Here is a 17,213-nt window from a genome sequence, read left to right on the forward strand (position 1 = left end):
ATTGAAGTATGCGGCGTAAAGTAATTCTAGTTAACTAACTACAACGTTAATTAGCTTAAATACGTTAATAATTCAATTGAACATTTTGACTTCTCGTAGAAGTGATGGCCGCCTCATCGACTAATTTAGATCAAGGCTTATAATTGTGTTACCTGCCACAGGCAATTTTTTTTAAAAATTGGTGCAGCTAAAAGAAAATACACCCTGTATACTTGTATACTTGCATTCTTTATTATTGAGCACAAGAGACGGCACGTTGACACATTCTTTAGAGCCTTACTTTGGAATAAAGCACGCTTACGGAAGTTTGCCTTCCAACGTCGGCCTTCCCCTTCCCTCTCTCCTTTCTTTCTTTTTCTGAAGGGCGTCCTGCTTTTGCATCTTATTTCGCCGCTAAACAATAAGCCTTTGTTGGAAGCCAGTGCCCACGTCGGCTGTTTCCCTAGTCTTCCCATGTTCGCGCTGTTTGCTGAAATGATGGCACGCGTCATCATAACGCGAGCTTGTAGAAGCATACTCTATTATCAAAGAGAAGGCTAAGATTTAGTGAGTGTTGGGAGGTGATAGCTTATTTAAATCTTTAATTATTTTACAGAAGTTTACAAAGTATTACATTTCAATAAAGTGGGACATGAAGTTTACGCGTATAAGTTGTCATTAACTCGAACGCACAAATACATGTATGACAGCACCCATGAATTGCGCCAACTGAAACGTCCCAAGAGGACAAAATGGATACACTGGACACTGCTTTGAAAGACTTCTATAGTTTGCGACTAAAGCTTTCGCAAAGCTTACGTAAACAATGTAACTACTTCCATTCGAGTCTAAACAAATATGTGCATTTATACAGTGTAAAAGATGCAGAGCACGACCCTAAAATATCTTTATTTTCTTTTGTTAAGAAAGCTTCCGCGAAATACAAGTTAACTGCCCAGGTGGCTGCATTGTAATCTTAAGTTACTTTACTTGCAGTGCTAATTCTGTGTATTGTGACGCACAATGGTCGAATTTGAACCTTATGCGAACTGTTTGTTAGGACGTTCTCACTTTAATTTGCATTTTAATTTATTATTCTATCTAGTTTACTTGTGTGTATGTGTGTTTGAGCTGGTCTATCTTTGCTACGTACTGTTTGCCTAAGAGAGAAGGAGTAGCGGGCATCAACTCTCCTACACTTAAATTTAATTAAAGAAAAAAAGAAGTTTCACTTTATTTTCAAAAATGTTTCTTCTTCTTCGAATAAGCCGGAGTCGGCTCCGGGACGGAGCTTTCTTTCACATGGCGACCACGGCGCAACCGCTGACGGCAGTCGGACCACTTGCTTCCCCGCCGCTGGCGGTTGTCCTCGGGCAGTGCTTGCGATAGACGCTATCGCCGTGGCTCGCATTGACGTCAGCGGGGCCTTGTAACAGCGGGCGCTGCCGCCTCGCGTTTGCGTCTGTCGGCCGCCCGCTCGGGAAGCTTTTGCCGCAACTCCCGTCCTCGAAAAATATCGTGCGCGCACGAGTGTGGTGGATGTGGCAATGAGCCGAGCCGACGCAGTGACCGCTCCAAAGAAGCCCACTCGGTGGAGTAGACTGCGTGAGACCAAGCGGCGCCGATGCAAGCTCAACGCTGGGCCACGTTGGCAACACATTTCGTAGCGCCTAACAGCGTTAGAGCGGTACTTGGGATACACAGTAAGCTCACGTAAAGACGAACTTGAAGGGGAAAGAATAAGTATTTTCCTCTCATCGGAAGTTCACCATAGAAATTAAATTTGCTATTCTATGTCAACCCTAGTATTAGAATCAGAAGATACGTGTAAAAAAACGAAGCATTTATGGCACTGGCAAGAGTCTAAGCACTGATTTACATACTTTGTTTGGACTACTCAGTAACTGCACCACTTGCTGCCGCTTTGAAAATCTGTGCGCTATATCGAGATCGATATTTGACTTCTCAAAAAATCGTCCGCGTACTCTTGCTGAAAAAAAACAAAAAGCCGTGCAGTAGGATGCGGGGCATAATGCGCAAACACTTGTTCGTGTGGCGTCCTGGTCAGTCGACATGCAGAGGCACCTCGAGGACTTCCTCACTTAATGTATACATAGTGTCAGCACTGCGTGTTTTCACAGCGTCATCGACACTAGCGTATAGTTTAAGTCGACGCTAACAGCATCTGCTTTTACCGGAGCGACAGGTCGCTCCGGGTGTCTCGCTATGCCCAATAGCAAGCTTCAGTTGCGCAAGTTTGGCTTAACGGAATGATCGCTTTGTATTAAGTGCTTTTTATGGGTTTTTTATGGGGCTAACAAAGCACTTGCATGTTTTTTTCTCGGCATGTCCAAAAATTTGTCTTAACCGGGTTCGTCTTGCTGCTCCAACGTCTTAGAACTAAGAGTCCAGCTTTAAAGATGAGGACGGACACGCAGAAAGCGACAGGACAAACGATGGAACAACGACCTCTTGCACCGTCTGAAATGAAGACTTAACTGTAACCACTTGTGAGATTTTAGGATTTCTTGCAGATTTGGGAGTCATTAAAAATAAAACATCCACGAGATATCGTCAAAACTATCCTCCAGTGCTCCTAGCACTTCTTCAATAAAAGGCGAAAGATTTGCGCTTTGGTCGGCTTGACAACATAATATTGAAATCACTACAGCAAGGAAGACACAGAAGCTTTTCTTGGGTTGTAATTTTTTTTATCCAGTATGTAGGATGCGTTAACAACGTCTCAAACAACGGCAAGTGCCACGGTACGTTCCACCAATTTCAAGTGCAACTTTATTTTGCTTTCATCCGTGCACGCTTCGCCACCTTATGTCACGGGCAGTCTCTTCCGTCTTTCTTGTGGGGTTTTCACTCGCACAAGAGCACACGGTCGATTTCATACCGACGTATCACCGAAGCTTGCATATGCATATATATTATATATATATATATATATATATATATATATATATATATATATATATATATATATATATATATATATATATATATATATACGCTATGCAGCACGGCACATGTAGTGAACAAAGGCCGTGGGGGCTACAACGTCAGAAGTAAGCACACTGGACCTCCTTGCTTGCACAGAAAAGGTGGTCGAACGCAATAATCGTGTATGAGGAGGCTTCTGCATGCTCCCTAACCTGACAACCATTGCTTCGTAAGCCTAGAGAACGCAGTAAAAAACAAACCAGATGCCTGCTGCAATGCGAAAAAAAAAATGCTCCATGTACAATAGGAACATACATTTTTTCTTTTTTTTACACTTGCAAAGCTACGTCTTACCCGCATTGCATGGGCATCACTGAGTCTCGAATTGGAGCCAACTAATCTTCATCCCCCCCAACCAACCATAACCAACCTTTATATATAGCTTTCATTGATTACGAAAAAGTGTTTGATTCGGTCGAAACCTCAGCAGCCATGGGGGCATTACGGAATCAGGGTGTAGACGAGCCATATGTAAAAATACTGAAAGATATCTATAGCGGCTCCACAGCCACCGTAGTCCTCCATAAAGAAAGCAACAAAATCCCAATAAAGAAAGACGTCAGGCAGGGAGATACGATCTCTCGAATGCTATTCACAGCATGTTTACAGGAGGTATTCAGAGACCTGGAGTGGGAAGAATTGGGGATAAAAGTTGATGGAGAATACCTTAGTAACTTGCGATTCGCTGATGATATTGCCTTGCTTAGTAACTCAGGAGACCAATTGCAATGTATGCTCACTGACCTGGAGAGGCAAAGCAGAAGGGTGGGTCTAAAAATTAATCTGCCGAAAACTAAAGTAACGTTTAACAGTTTCGGAAGAGAACAGCAGTTTACGATAGGTAGCGAGGCACTGGATGTGGTAAGGGAATACATCTACTTAGGGCAGGTAGTGACCACGGATCAGAAGAATAAGAATGGGCTGGGGTGCGTTTGGCAGGCATTCTCAGATCATGAACAGCAGGTTGCCATTATCCCTCAAGAGAAAAGTGTATAACAGCTGTGCCTTACCAACACTCGCCTACGGGACACAAACCTTGAGGCTTACGAAAAGGGTTCTACTTAAATTGAAGACGACGCAACGAGCTAGGGAAAGAAGAATGATGGGTGTAACGTTAAGGGATAAGAAAAGAGCAGATTGGGTGAGGGAACAAATGCGGGTTAATGACATCTTAGTTGAAATCAAGAGAAAGAAATGGGCATGGGCAGGACATGCTATGAGGAGGGAAGACAACCGATGGTCATTAAGGGTTATGGACTAGATTCCAAGGGATGGGAAGCGTAGCAGGGGGCGGCAGAAAGTTAGGTGGGCGGATGACATTAAGAAGTTTGCGACAACATGGCCACAATTAGTACATGACCGGGGTAGTTGGAGAAGTATGGGAGAGGCCTTTGCCCTGCAGTGGGCGTAACCAGGCTGCTGCTGCTGCTGATGATGATGAATCTTCATAATTGTTTTGCATGATCTGACTTACAAATGTTGGGAACTTGAAACCAGGTATAAATCTTGTATATCTCAGGTTTCTTTATTTACGTTCAGTACTTGTGTTAAAAATAGCAAATAATCGCTTTCATTCGTGTACATTGATGTGCTCCTTCGCCGTTCCACAACAGAATTCTGAAAAAATTGTCTGAGAAATTCTTCTATTCAAAACACTAGTAATCAGGCTATAATTTTATGTATGGCAGTATACGTTGCAACTATATACGTCTCGAAAAAAATGTGTAAACACAAAAGCACCGAAAGGAAGCACATTTCTAGCGGTAAAAAATGGTTACGTTTAACTCGTGAAACAACTAGCCAAGAAGCGTGTATTCGTCATATCTGGCTCATTCAAAGTTGCTGTACTACTCTGGGAACTTGCATTCCTTATCCGTGAGCATAACGCAGGTTTTTTTTCTCGCCACTCCCGCATGCGCACAAGAGTCAGGCAAACACAGCGTGCATCTGGCGTGTCTGCGATTTTGACAAAACGGAAATACGCGATCACAACACACAGCTCGCCGATGCATTGTCCGGAGCAGTGTGGCTCAACCAAGAATGCTTCTAGAAGCTCATGTTCTAGAGCTGTTCTTCCTTCCCAATCAGAAACACACCGTCAAAGTTCCCTTCCAGTAAAAGAAGAGTTTTAAGGCCATTTTTAAGCTCATTTGGCTCCGGAAACGAGCGATGACATTGAGTTAGACTGATTTTACGTCCAGAGTCGGAAACGCCGTGGGCGGCTCCGGACGCTGTTAAAAACAACTAAACCTTACGCACTCCGCGAATTAATCTTCTTGTCGTGTCGCCCATAACCTTGGCCCCTTGACGTTAGCTGAGCATATTGTGATTTACGCAGGCTTTCCCTCGCATGGTTTTGTACAACTCCATTGTTGAAACTATCGACTGTTGAAATTTCTCCTTCCGGCAATCTCTAGTTCGTCGATATAACGCCGTTTGATTCAAAGCGACTGTTAATAATAAACACTTTTCCTGCATTATTTCTGTCACATCATTGCGCTAGTTATGCTTCTTACTGCCTTATTTTCGACAACTGTGTCATTTATCAATCCTGGCATAGACTCATCGAGATATGGAATTTTACTTGGCAATTCGTTTTATTGTTCTCAAATGTCGACGGAAGTTGTGGAACCGTTCGTAGCAAAATGGGCACTGCTTTCAAACCTAGATCGAGTTATTTTACGCTCGTTCTTTATTATTCATATGGCCAGATGGCTCATTGGTTATAGCTTTCTGCCGATAGGTGTCGCGCGCTAAAATCCCTAGGCCAAGCGTTCCATCTTTTTGCTCTACTGGTCGTGCTACACAATTTTTCTTGTTCCTTTCCTTCTATCATCCTTTGCCGCTTGTCGACAATCATCATCAACGTTTTCCCGAATGGGCCAGGACGTTCACTCGGCAGCTGTTTCCTGGTAGCTCGCTTCGAGAAGACACATCTTCTGAATGAGTTGTTTGATCGTCTCTCCAGAAGCTAGACGGAGCACGCGAGCAAAAGCGTCCTTTTGTGGCTGCACGGATGGAACTCTGTCCTGCTTCCAAGCATCGTATATGCGCTGCCGCGTGCACAAGCACCGTGGTGCTTTCACGTAACCGACGTACTAAGAGCACGCCAGAACGCTCCCAAAGCGCTCCTGTGCCGAACTTTGGATGCACGTCGAAGAAGCCTCCGTGGCCAAATTCAAACTGGAGCCGTCAGCTACAGCGTCTTTCTTAATCCCTGCGTTGCTCTGAAAGGTCCGTCACCAATGTATCCTGACGTCATTGAAGCAAAGCCTCGATTTATGAAGCGATATGGAAAGAAGAGCAGTAAACACATCTAGCCCTCACTTAGCCGATCACGCTACTCATAGTCGCCACGTGAGGAGAAAATGGCATCCACCTGACCATATAGCATAATGCTACTGAGGGATTCATTTTGGTGTCACCTAAAGACAAGCTATATATTGGGACCATGTCCGATAAACGCCTTTCAAGGGGTTTGATCCCCGGTCAGTATGCATAATTCAACTGCAAAGTTTACGTTTTGAAGGACATCGAAATGTGTCCTTTAGTAATTGAAACGCACTTCACCTTCATTGCCACGTATTCTCACTTGTATGGGAAGCTATCATTACTTGCACTGTTGCCTTCTTATACCGTGCTAATGCCAAAGCCCCTATGATGAGGGACCGTACCGAGCTCGACTGGGCTTGATTGGGTAACTTAGTGGCTATGGCTATGGTGTTGAGCTCGAGGTTTCGGGTTCGATGCCGTTCTGCGGCGGCCGCATTTCGATGAAGGCGAAATGCTAAAATGCTCGTGCACTTAAGGAGAAACAGACAGAGAAGGAAAGGCAGGGAGGTTAACTGGACCATGTTCAGTTAACACGTGGGGAGGGGGCTGGGGAGGGGGCTTACACGTGGGGAGGGGGCTGTAGAATCAAAGTCACAAGCAAGGTGCCACTATAGTCTACAGTCGGGCACTCAAGTCTGTCGCCTTCTGTGCTGCTCGTGTAGCTTTCTGGGCTGACGAGCTGTGAGGCCATGCTTCCAGGACCTTTGATTAGGTAAAAGAGCGACCATTGATTATGTCTGGTGCCACTGCTCGTGTATTCAAGTGCACAGAACCCCAGGTTGTCAAGATCAATCCAGAGTCCCCAGCTACGTGATGCTTCATAACCGGATCGTAGTTTTGGCTCGTAAAAGCCGAGAATTTAATTCTTAATTGATACGTATGTTTGCTAAAGATCGAGCCATATAAGTCCGGTGTTTATGATGTGTCATGATGCCACGCTTGGCGAGGCTTGGATATACCGAACATGAGAAGTAATCCTATCGCGAATGGCAGCGTTCCGAGAAAAAAAAAATAAAAGAAACAAGTAAGGGATTAAAAAGAAAAGCTCGAACTTTGCAACGATTCTATTCCCCTCCTTCCTAGATTTCCCTTCTTGTGTTTGGCTCGCAAGCCGCCCTTATCGCTTACGTGGACTGCTCCTCTACGAGACGGATGGTGGGGCTCCGCAATACGGCGCCTGTCTTTTCAGCTGTGGTTCGTTCTAACCAAGTTATTTCCTTCCCTCACGACTCAAACGCCCATCAAGTACCAGACCTGTGTAACGTGCATAACCTGTGTAATGTTTTAAGCGGATATGATGTGCCATGCGTCAGTGCCGTGACATTAGTTGGTTAAGGCGCCTGTATAGCAAACAAGAGATCATGGGTTCGGATCCCACCGATGCCATTTGCATGCACGTAAAGGGCGAAAGTGTCGCCTCTGATAATGTCCCATTTTTGTCTCACTTTACATTCGACGAATACTGCGTCGAATGTCTGGAATACCGGAGGAAAGCGGCGTGTTAGTGAGGGCAAAATACAGTAAGGCAGATTTCCGTCGCCACTGTCGCGTTTCTATTTGGATCTCGAGCAATTTGTGTTTTTAGATGTCTAACTTGTCCCACTTTACAACTTTGTTAAATTTCTTTAAGTTCAAAAATTCCTCACGCCTACCCTAGCGTGCGCTTTAAGCGGATATTCCCTGCCGCGCATCGGCGCCGTGGCTTAGTTGGTTAAAGCGCCTGTCTAGTAAACAGGAGATCGTGGGTTCGAATCCCACCGGTGCCTTTTGCACGCGGCCATAGTCATGTCGCTCTTTCTCAAAGTGTGCTCTATCTTTTTGCACGTATACCTTCAATTTTATTTTAGGCACATTTGTTTTTACTCAAAATTATCTGTGCTACGGTTGTATTTGCAAGTAACCGGGCACGGCGCACCCGCAACCTGGAATCAAGATTTGACTACGTTCAATTTCAAACGAAGAGAGAGAGCGAGAGAGAGAAATTCTACGGACGTACAGCTTTTACTTCCTTCTCAACACACGAGCGAGCTTTTATTCTAAGCAGCGCCACATCATATCTAACGTAAGAATATAATCGCTACTGGGGTTTCACATTGGCGATTTAAAAACTTGTTTCTAGCATAAAGAAAGCAAGAGCACTGCGAGGTTACTTTTTGCGCACCCTATAAACTACACCTGCTGAGACAAATGTTTTGGCTCCGGCTCTCTTGCATCTCATTCGCCGCTACCGTATACTGTTCTAACGCAAGGAGAGACGGACGAGCGAAGCGAGCACGAGAGAACTGGCGCTGAATAAAAAGCCTGTCTGGTGTTAATAGTAACGTGCCTCCGCGTCTTTTTCTTCTAAAGCAATGCCTCAAACAAAACCAAGGAGCCGAGCTTTTCACTCTCGATCACAGTACGGTACGTAGCTCGCGCCGCTGCTCGCTTCTGGCTCTGCGGCCAACTCGGCTGGATGGATGGATGGATGTTGTGAGCGTCCCCTTTGGAACGGGGCGGTGGCTTGCGCCACCAAGCTCTTGCTACTATGCTGCCTAATATCGTACCTAGGTTCACCAATGAAAAAAAAAAAAAACACTATGAACTACCACGTCCAAAATTTCTGACACCCTATTGCGAACTGTGCTTTTGTACGTCTCCGTCTTTTGTCGTTTCCCTACTTTTCTTCCACCAATCCTCCAATCGCCTCTTACTGATGTCTATTGCGGACCTGCTTGCTTTACCACTGCTCCCGCTGAACCCTCTGAATCGCGCCACCTACGCCGTTAGCTTAGCGAGACCAACAAGCGCTCTCCGTATAGCACGTACCGACAGAAGCGAGAAACAAAGGCGACACGAAGCAGCAGCCGCTGCACGGACAGCTTGCGCCTCGTATCGATGGCTGGCGGAAACATCGGGACGTGGCCTCGTCGCTTTCAAGAATGCGGCATGATCGCATTGCGGATCTCGTAGGCAATGTCCATGACACACTGGGAAATAAACGGGACGCTAAAAGGTTTATTGACATGTAATTTCCCACAGAAGGGGGATCAAGTGAGACTGTCGAATTAAAGGTTTTTGCTCTCCCTGTAAAGCAAATTACTCATTTGGAAATTGCATATAGTTGAGTAAAACACACACATCCGCCTTCAAATACGATATAATGCACTAATACATTATATCCAGTACAAAGCGTGACCACATTGGAACTAACACACTAAAGGTACACATACGCTTTATATTCATGTACGTTTATGCTCTTATGTAAGCAGAACACGCACGCAGAAAATGTTCCACAAAAACAGAACATATATAGTCAGAACATTCTCTATAATATTCTGTATACTAAACATTTACGATTTGTGAAGTCAATCGCACTCCAACTTCACTTGCAGCTGCCTGCTCCAGTTGGCATATTGCGTGTTGAAGTTAAGGCCACTTAATCGCATGAAATGCGTTTTAAAGCTGGCTTCTTCTCTCCTGCTCACGCGCTTGCTGGCGGATCTAAATGTTTGTTAGTCATATACGGTAGCTGATGCCAAGAGTACCCATCGCCAGTGTTTTATGAGAGACCTTATAGATACGTGGGGAAATGTACTTACGGGGCGTCGGGCGGGCTCTGCGGTTGGTTTTTATCAACTTGTCTGGCGCATAGCGGCACAGACCAACGCAAAAGACACTAGCGAAACAAGTTGTTCGCAGGAGATTTTGGATTATATAAAAAAGAGGCATTTTCAAGCCAAACCTTACACAAAATATACGTAGAGAGAGCTCATGTTCTATGCACGCGAGCGAGCTGTTTATTGTGGCGTTAATGTAGTACGTTAAATACACCAGAGGTGCTTTCTATTCCACTGCTGTACCATTCTTGGCGCAATATCTTATGCAAGGGAAACAGCCAAGCTAATGCAAACCTATGGTGTCGGTCTTGTTTGTTGAAAACATTTATTGGAGCTTTCTAGATGTGTTGCACTTACATTTACAGTTTAAAGTATGCAACGCCTATAAATGTTACCTCTGTGCTTTCATATGCACAACATCTAGAAAGCTGAAGTAAACATTTTCAATATAACCGAATAAACAATTTGGGGAGAGACCGCACATAAAGCAGTAAGCAGCATAGGATAACGAATGCAAACTTTCGCCCTGCTTGCAAAAATTTTAATGAAAGTGTAAAATTGTGTTCTATCTGCATTTCGTTCGGTATGAAAAAACGTATACTTCAGCGCTAAGAAAATGAATGAGTCACTCACCGAGAGGCGTCGCCGGTAAACAGTACGTTCCTTCAGTGGTGCCTATTCGTATTACATGTACGCATGACAAACGCATTGGATATAACGATTGAGAGACCACGCTAGCCAAAATCATAGCCTTCGTTTGCGACTCGTGCGAAAATGAAAATAATGCACACTGTTATGAAAATAGTAGATCATTTCTTTGAAATTGTATTGTAAAAATATCGTAATTACAATGGCTTGTTGCTTTTGTGTAAAGAGATTAGGCGGTAAAAAAAATAAGTGCGGAATGCAGCACGGCTGACTTCCGCACACACACAAAGAAAGGTCGCGGTGCGTGGTAATAGCTCCATCACCACAGCGTCCGGTCATCGTGCGGTGGCCATTGGACCAGCGTGCTTTTTGCAGCACTTGCAGCGCAAGTAGCACAGGTCGAAGAAGTTGCACCCTTCGTCTACCCGCCAGTCGGATTCCTGCGCATACGTCACACAACGAGCAGACTATCATGGTCATCACCGAGTCCAGGGTGCCATAAAGGAATGGCTATACACACGCCAGGACGTTAAAAAACAAACAATTGTAGGCTAATAAACGACATTTATTCGCCTCTATATAATGAGCTCCAATAGATGCAGGCTACGAATCTGCGACATGTATTCTCGATCCCAAATTGCGGAGCCTTGGTGCGTCTCGAGGTGCGTCTACGCCGTCGCCGTCTCCGCTGTGCGACGGTGCGTGGGATTCATTTCCGGACGCTGTGGTGGCCGGCTGTATTCTGAGGGGAACGAAATGAAAACACGCTTGTGCGCTACTGTGCGCTTTCTGGGGCATTCATGCCAAACAGTGGGAGGATCTACGCACTGCAGAGCAATTATTCCCGTACCGGTTCAATCAATGTCGCGCCACATTTTAAGATAGTTTTGCAAGTGCGAAACACTATGGCTCCGATTGATTGAGTTTTTGATTTCAAGTCCCGAAGAAACACTGTGACTATGAAATATGCCGCATCGAAGAACTCCAACCTAATTTTGACCAGCTGGCGTTGTTTGACGGGCACCTAAATCAGAGTAACACGAGTGCTTTATGCATTCCGCCTCCATCAAAATTCGGCCGCCGCGTCAGGCATTCGAACCCGCGTCTTCTTGCTCCGCAGTAGAACGCCACAGCCACTCGGAGCCATCGTCCTGTGGCTACGACCGCGGGTTCAGTAGTGGCACCGGCGCTATAGCGCAGAGTGCGAGCCACGCTGCTGCGAGTGGGAGATGCGTGCCCGTACCTCCAGCTCGGTGTCGGTCTCGTCCCAGTAGCCGCAGTAGGCCTGCTGCAGGAACGTGACCTCGGTCACGTGGCCCTCGCTGTGCGACCGCCTAACCACGGGCGGCTTGAGCAGGCTGAAGGAGACGCGCAGCTTGGTGCGGATCACGTACTCCTTGCGCAGGATGAACGGAAGGTACACCTGCGCTGCCACGCGCAACCAATCGCGCAATGCGTGCGTTGTTTCTACTGCTGCGTGCCTAGACTAACAGCGGATCGCTTTCCTGAGGCACTTCCTCGCATTATCTGCAGTTTGCCTCAATTGTTGCGTGCAACGGAGACAAGGCTGCGAGGCCTGCAAACGGCAAATGCAGATGCTTTCGCAGGCAGCAAAGCTGGGGCTGACAAAGCGCGGTCGACCACCCCTATAGACGCGTTTGCCCTTCTAAATGGTCGAATTGCCCTTAGCTTCCAGGGTGCTGCGCGGAACTACTGAGGCAGAGTATAGTATACCTCGATATGTACGTACTCCAATGCAATCACGTTTCTTTCTCTTCATTTTTTCTTACAAATATGGTATTTCTAGGGGTGTGCGAATAATCGGAACTTCCGAATAACGACTCAAATATGGCCATGCTCGATCGTATTGGCCTTCGTATCGATTAATCGCTATGCGTAAATATAAATGTGTGTTCAACAGTTTTAGAACATTTCAAATCGCTAACTGTGCGCGATCAAGCATACGATTGGAGTAAAAGTGTGATAAATTTCATCAAAGCAGCCACAGTCGACATAAAATAGGAGAACTTCTGTAGAGGAGCGCGCTGTCGGTCAGGAAGCCAGACTGGATCACCATCACGCGCGCTAGCCAATAAGTCCCGAGTGAGCGAACTCTTTCGCTACTAATGCTCCATTTGTGCATTTAATAAACAATGCTTCGTAGCTTGCAACATAATGGCAGAAGCTTTCTAATGTTATGAATATGCAAGGATCTGAAGATATCGTCCTTTAAAAGAAGAATGAGAATGGCTGTTCATTATTCGAAAATTATTCGAAATTTATTCGACATTCGATTCGCTTCGCTCCGGAACTATTCGATTCGTAATATTGCTATGTTATGTCCTTGTTAGTATTATGTACGTATCGTCTCATTCTAAGTAACTTACACCGTGTTATTATACTGTATGATATGCATTATGATTTTATTGTTCACTGTATTTCTGTTCTTACCTTTTAATAATTCTCTGTATATATTAGCCCCTTCCCTATCTAACGGCCACCGCAAGTCCTGAGAGTAAAATAAATAGTGTAAACAAATAACTAACTAAATAAATAAACACCAGGCATATAACTATACATCCCTTTAGGCCATGCATGAATAAGGAACCGACTGGCCCGCTTACAAACAGTTCCTAGATTTAAAAAAAAAACGCTTTGATTTGGGCTAGTTGGGTCATTCAATAAGTTTGACAGGACAGCGCACAAAGAACACGGACAAATAATGGAGACACAAGAAGGACGGGCGCAGACTGCCAACTATGCTCCAGAACTCCGAAATTGGCGTGATTATAAACATACATCTATACCTTACATGTTCCAGCCGAATGTCAATGAAGCCGCAAAGAAAACGTAATAACAGCTATAGATATACCGTTCCTTAAACCGTCTCAACAGTACCTATTGTCACGCTAAGTACTAAGGCAAAATACGCGTCTCATGGGAAAAGGGCAACGCTTATAACGCTTAATTTATTTTAATTTTATTTTTTTGCATCTCATTTTAGTTATTAGGGTTCGTTTCAGTGCCCAAATATCTTCCGAAGTGGCAATTTGAAACATTGCCAATCGATGTGAACTAAACAGAGAAACTCTCACCTATTATGTCATCACTCGCTCAAAAGCGTACGAAGCAGGAGCAGGTAAGAAAGGCAGTGACAGTAGGCACTTCTGGTCTTGAAATCACATCAAATCGCACCTTTATTTATCATAATTAATTACAAAAAAGAGTGGTATACAGGCGGCACCATAGAACTTATTTTGGACTTCTGTCGTTTATTTATTTATTTATTTATTTATTTATTTATTTATTTATTTATTTATTTATTTATTTATTTATTTATATTTGCAGTACTGTCAGCCCGAGTACCAGACTTTAGGCAGTTACTACGAACGATCACACAAAACAGGCACATAAATAAAATGGTAAAGAAAAAATCTTAAGAAGTACGTGTAGCAAGAACAGCACGAGAATAATAAGAACTAATGTTATAAATGAGTTGCAAAAGAAAGCACACAAAGCAAATAGGGAAACCTAAATCATTTGTTGCGCAAGAAAATGCACATGGTCGCTAATACACATGCTCACTAATGTGCACGAAATGTTTCAATGCATGAAAAGTTGTTGTTGAACTTATGCTTTTTCGGTAGTTTGTTCCATAGTTTTGTTGCAGCAACTGGAAAGCAATTTTTTCCTGTTATACTTTCATATGTAAAAAAACTGACAGTCACTTTAGCATACGCCAAAGAGGGGGAAGGCGAAAGCCTGCGTGCTCGAGAGACATTCATTAAATTACTTCACATTCTCATTCGAATTCATTGCTGCTTCTTATTACTTGTTTTCTCCCACGAAAGGTCGTGGGTTCGAGTGCCTTAATTGGCACTTACTTAATTAACTTCGCCCTAATTAATACCGAAGGTCGTGGGTTCGACTCCCACCAGTCGTCATGGGTTCGAGTGCCTTAATGAACTCTCTATTAATAAACTGTGTCTTAATTAACTTGGCATTAGCACCAAAGTGTCGTGGGCTCGACTTCCACATAAGCTCGAGAGTACGACTCCCACCGAAAGTCGTGGGTTCGAGTGCCTGAATTAACTATATTTTAATTAACTTTGCCGCCCCCCCCCCTTTTTTTGGCATGATGAACGGCATCGAAGCCAGCCATGGAGGCAGGAAAAAGATAGGAGGAGCATACTGCAACGCGATTGAAGCCAAACCACATGGAGGCCAAAGAGGGGGAAGGCCTCGTGTTGGTGGCCTAACACGTGATCGCACGTAAAAGTGTGCGGTTGGTTTTAGTGTTCACGCTCTGCAGGCAGGGCACGTGAACAAGCGCGCACCGAATAAAAACTACTGGCATAGCTACTGGGAACCAAACGTCTCGGCAAATCTCGACCCCTCGGTCCTGGCTCCAGGATCTCGACGCAAGAGGTAATGTGTTGGGCCACCACTGTGTCTTCTCGGAGCGTTCGCTTGCCAAGGCTGTATGCGTGACGTAATGCTCCCTCCTATATTTTTCCTTCCTCCATGGAGCCAGCTGTGGAAGAAAACGACGACGAACGCGAGAGCAGTAGCACGAGCGCGAGGGGCATTGTGGGAACGCTGGAATGCTGAGCCGCGTCGGAGCCAGCTGTGGAAAGAGACGACGACGAACGCTCGAGCAATGGCGCGAGCGCGTGCCTGCGCGACGCGAGCTTGCCCGACTTTCTGTATTGAGTGAGTGAATAAACTTTTATTTGGTCCAGCAAAACGCGATAAAACGCGCACCAGGCTAATCCCACGACGGGACTGACAGATCTAGTCTGCCGGCCCGATCGCGGGCGCGCTGGACGGCCAGGATTTGGTCCTCAAAGACGGGACTTCGCCGGAGCGCGTCCCACTCTTCCTTGGGGAACTTCGGGCCCAGCGACCCGCACTCCCAGAGCATATGAGGCAAAGTAGCAACCTCACCACAGGCCACGCAAGAACAATACGGATAAATCTCGGGATATATGCTATTAAGGGACGCCGGATTTGGGTAGGAGTTCGTTTGCAGGAGTCTAAGTGTGAAAGCCTGCGGCCTGCTTAGCTTGGAGTGAGGCGGCGGGAAAACCCTTCTCTCTAAGTGAAAGAATTTAATGATTTCGTTGTGCGTGATAGGAGCGTCTCTGTGTCCGGGGAGAGAGTCGCCCGATCCGAGGGCAGCGCGGTCGGTAAAGCCACGCGCAGCCTCGTGGGCAGACTCGTTGGGGTTCGAAGGAACCCCTCCGATCGCCCCGACGTGTGCAGGGAACCAAATGATCGAGTGTATGGAGGTGTTGCCGTGTTTGGCGCCTTTCAGAATTTGAACGACCTGCCGGGCTACCCAGCCTTTATGGAATGCCCTGATGGCGGCTTTCGAATCGCTATACACCCTGTCTCTCCGACCGTCTTGCATGGCGAGTGCAATGGCCACTTGCTCGGCCACCTCTGGGTTCGTCGTCCGGACGGAAGCACAGCTGATGACTTTGCCCAGCGTGTTCACGACGGAAACCGCAAAAGCCTTGCCATCTCGGTATGCAGCTGCGTCCACGAAGCTTGCCTCAATCTTGTCATTGTTTATTTGCTTTAGTATACTCAATGCTCTTGCCTTGCGACGACGTGCGTTGTGAACGGGATGAACGTTGCGGGGCAAAGGGCCGACCACGATCTTCTCCCCTATTTCTCTGGGGATTTGGGTGTTTTGAGTCAAGTTCATGGTGGGTGCGAGTCCGATCTCCTCGAGGATGCGCCTGCCGGCCGGCGTGGTGGGCAGCTGAGTAAGCTGGGCCCGTTTCTGAGCCTCGGTTATGTCCTCCATTGTATTGTGTATGCCGAGCCGAAGGAGGTCCTCGGTATGCGTTCTGACGGGCAGCCCGAGGGCTCTCTTGACAAATTTTCTAATGAGGGCATTAAGCTTTTCCCACTCGGCTCTGAGCCAGTTGTGCATGGCCACCGTGTAGGTGAAGTGACATAGCACAAAGGCGTTGATGAGCCGAAGCAGGTTGTCCTCCTTAAGGCCACGATGTCTGTTCGTGACTCTTCGGACGAGGCGAAAAGCATTGTCGGTTTTCGCAATTATCTTGCGTAACGCAGTGCCGTTGCAGCCGCGTGATTCGATGAACATACCCAGGACTCTGATGGTGTCGACCCTGGGTATCGGGTCACCGCTCCGAGTGAACAGGTGAATGTCACTTTCCGAGACAGGTTTCCAGCCCTTGGGTCTGCGGCCTTTTTCTTTTCTATAAAGCAGAAGCTCAGATTTGGTCGGGAAGCATCTGAGTCCGGTGGGTAGCAAGTACTGCTCCGTGACGTCTACAGCCTCTTGCATGGCGCTTTCCACTTGCCCTTCGCTACCGCCGGTGCACCATATCGTGATGTCTGCGTAGATGGTGTGTTTGATACCTTCACCTTGGGCCAGATTCCTCGAGAGGCCGATCATGCAGATGTTGAAGAGAGCAGGCGAAATGACCGAGCCTTGCGGCGTGCCCCGTGGGCCCAGAAGCACCTCGTCGGAGACAAAGTCGCCGATCCGCAGCCTTGCTTTCCTCCCCGTCAGGAACGAGCGGACGTAGTTATATAGTCTGGGGCCCAGCTCGAGATCTGCGACGGAGGCCAGAATGTGTTCGTGGAGAACGTTTTCAAACGCTT

The 17,213-nt window shown here is 46.2% G+C and overlaps 1 protein-coding gene, 1 long non-coding RNA gene and 1 other non-coding gene across 6 annotated transcripts in view; 2 read left to right on the forward strand and 1 right to left on the reverse strand.

The window, feature by feature from the left end:
• The window catches only part of LOC129388130 (uncharacterized), a 159,017-nt gene that overhangs the window by 127,297 nt on the left and 14,507 nt on the right, over window positions 1-17,213 (forward strand). The window contains exon 1 of one of the 3 annotated variants that reach the window (XR_008615162.2): window positions 6,886-7,033. The exons of the other annotated variants lie outside the window; for them this stretch is intronic. This is a non-coding gene — a long non-coding RNA (uncharacterized lncRNA). Of the gene's footprint in view, window positions 1-6,885; window positions 7,034-17,213 lie in introns of those variants that run through there. 3 annotated transcript variants of the gene reach the window in all.
• Window positions 8,014-8,087, forward strand: TRNAT-AGU (transfer RNA threonine (anticodon AGU)). Its single transcript has one exon. It is a non-coding gene; the product is annotated as a tRNA-Thr (tRNA).
• The window catches only part of LOC126545160 (uncharacterized), a 30,186-nt gene continuing 23,702 nt past the window's right edge, over window positions 10,730-17,213 (reverse strand). The window contains exons 5-6 of one of the 2 annotated variants that reach the window (XM_055078275.1): window positions 11,812-11,991; window positions 10,730-11,008 (exon numbers count right to left, since the gene is read on the reverse strand). In XM_055078275.1, coding sequence (XP_054934250.1) covers window positions 10,904-11,008; window positions 11,812-11,991 — 285 coding nt within the window. In that variant the 3' untranslated portion in view covers window positions 10,730-10,903. Of the gene's footprint in view, window positions 11,009-11,146; window positions 11,311-11,811; window positions 11,992-17,213 lie in introns of those variants that run through there. The other variant, XM_055078276.1, reaches the window with a different exon arrangement.

This window comes from Dermacentor andersoni, chromosome 10 (assembly GCF_023375885.2).
Source record: "Dermacentor andersoni chromosome 10, qqDerAnde1_hic_scaffold, whole genome shotgun sequence".
Classification (NCBI taxonomy): Eukaryota; Metazoa; Arthropoda; class Arachnida; order Ixodida; family Ixodidae; genus Dermacentor; species Dermacentor andersoni.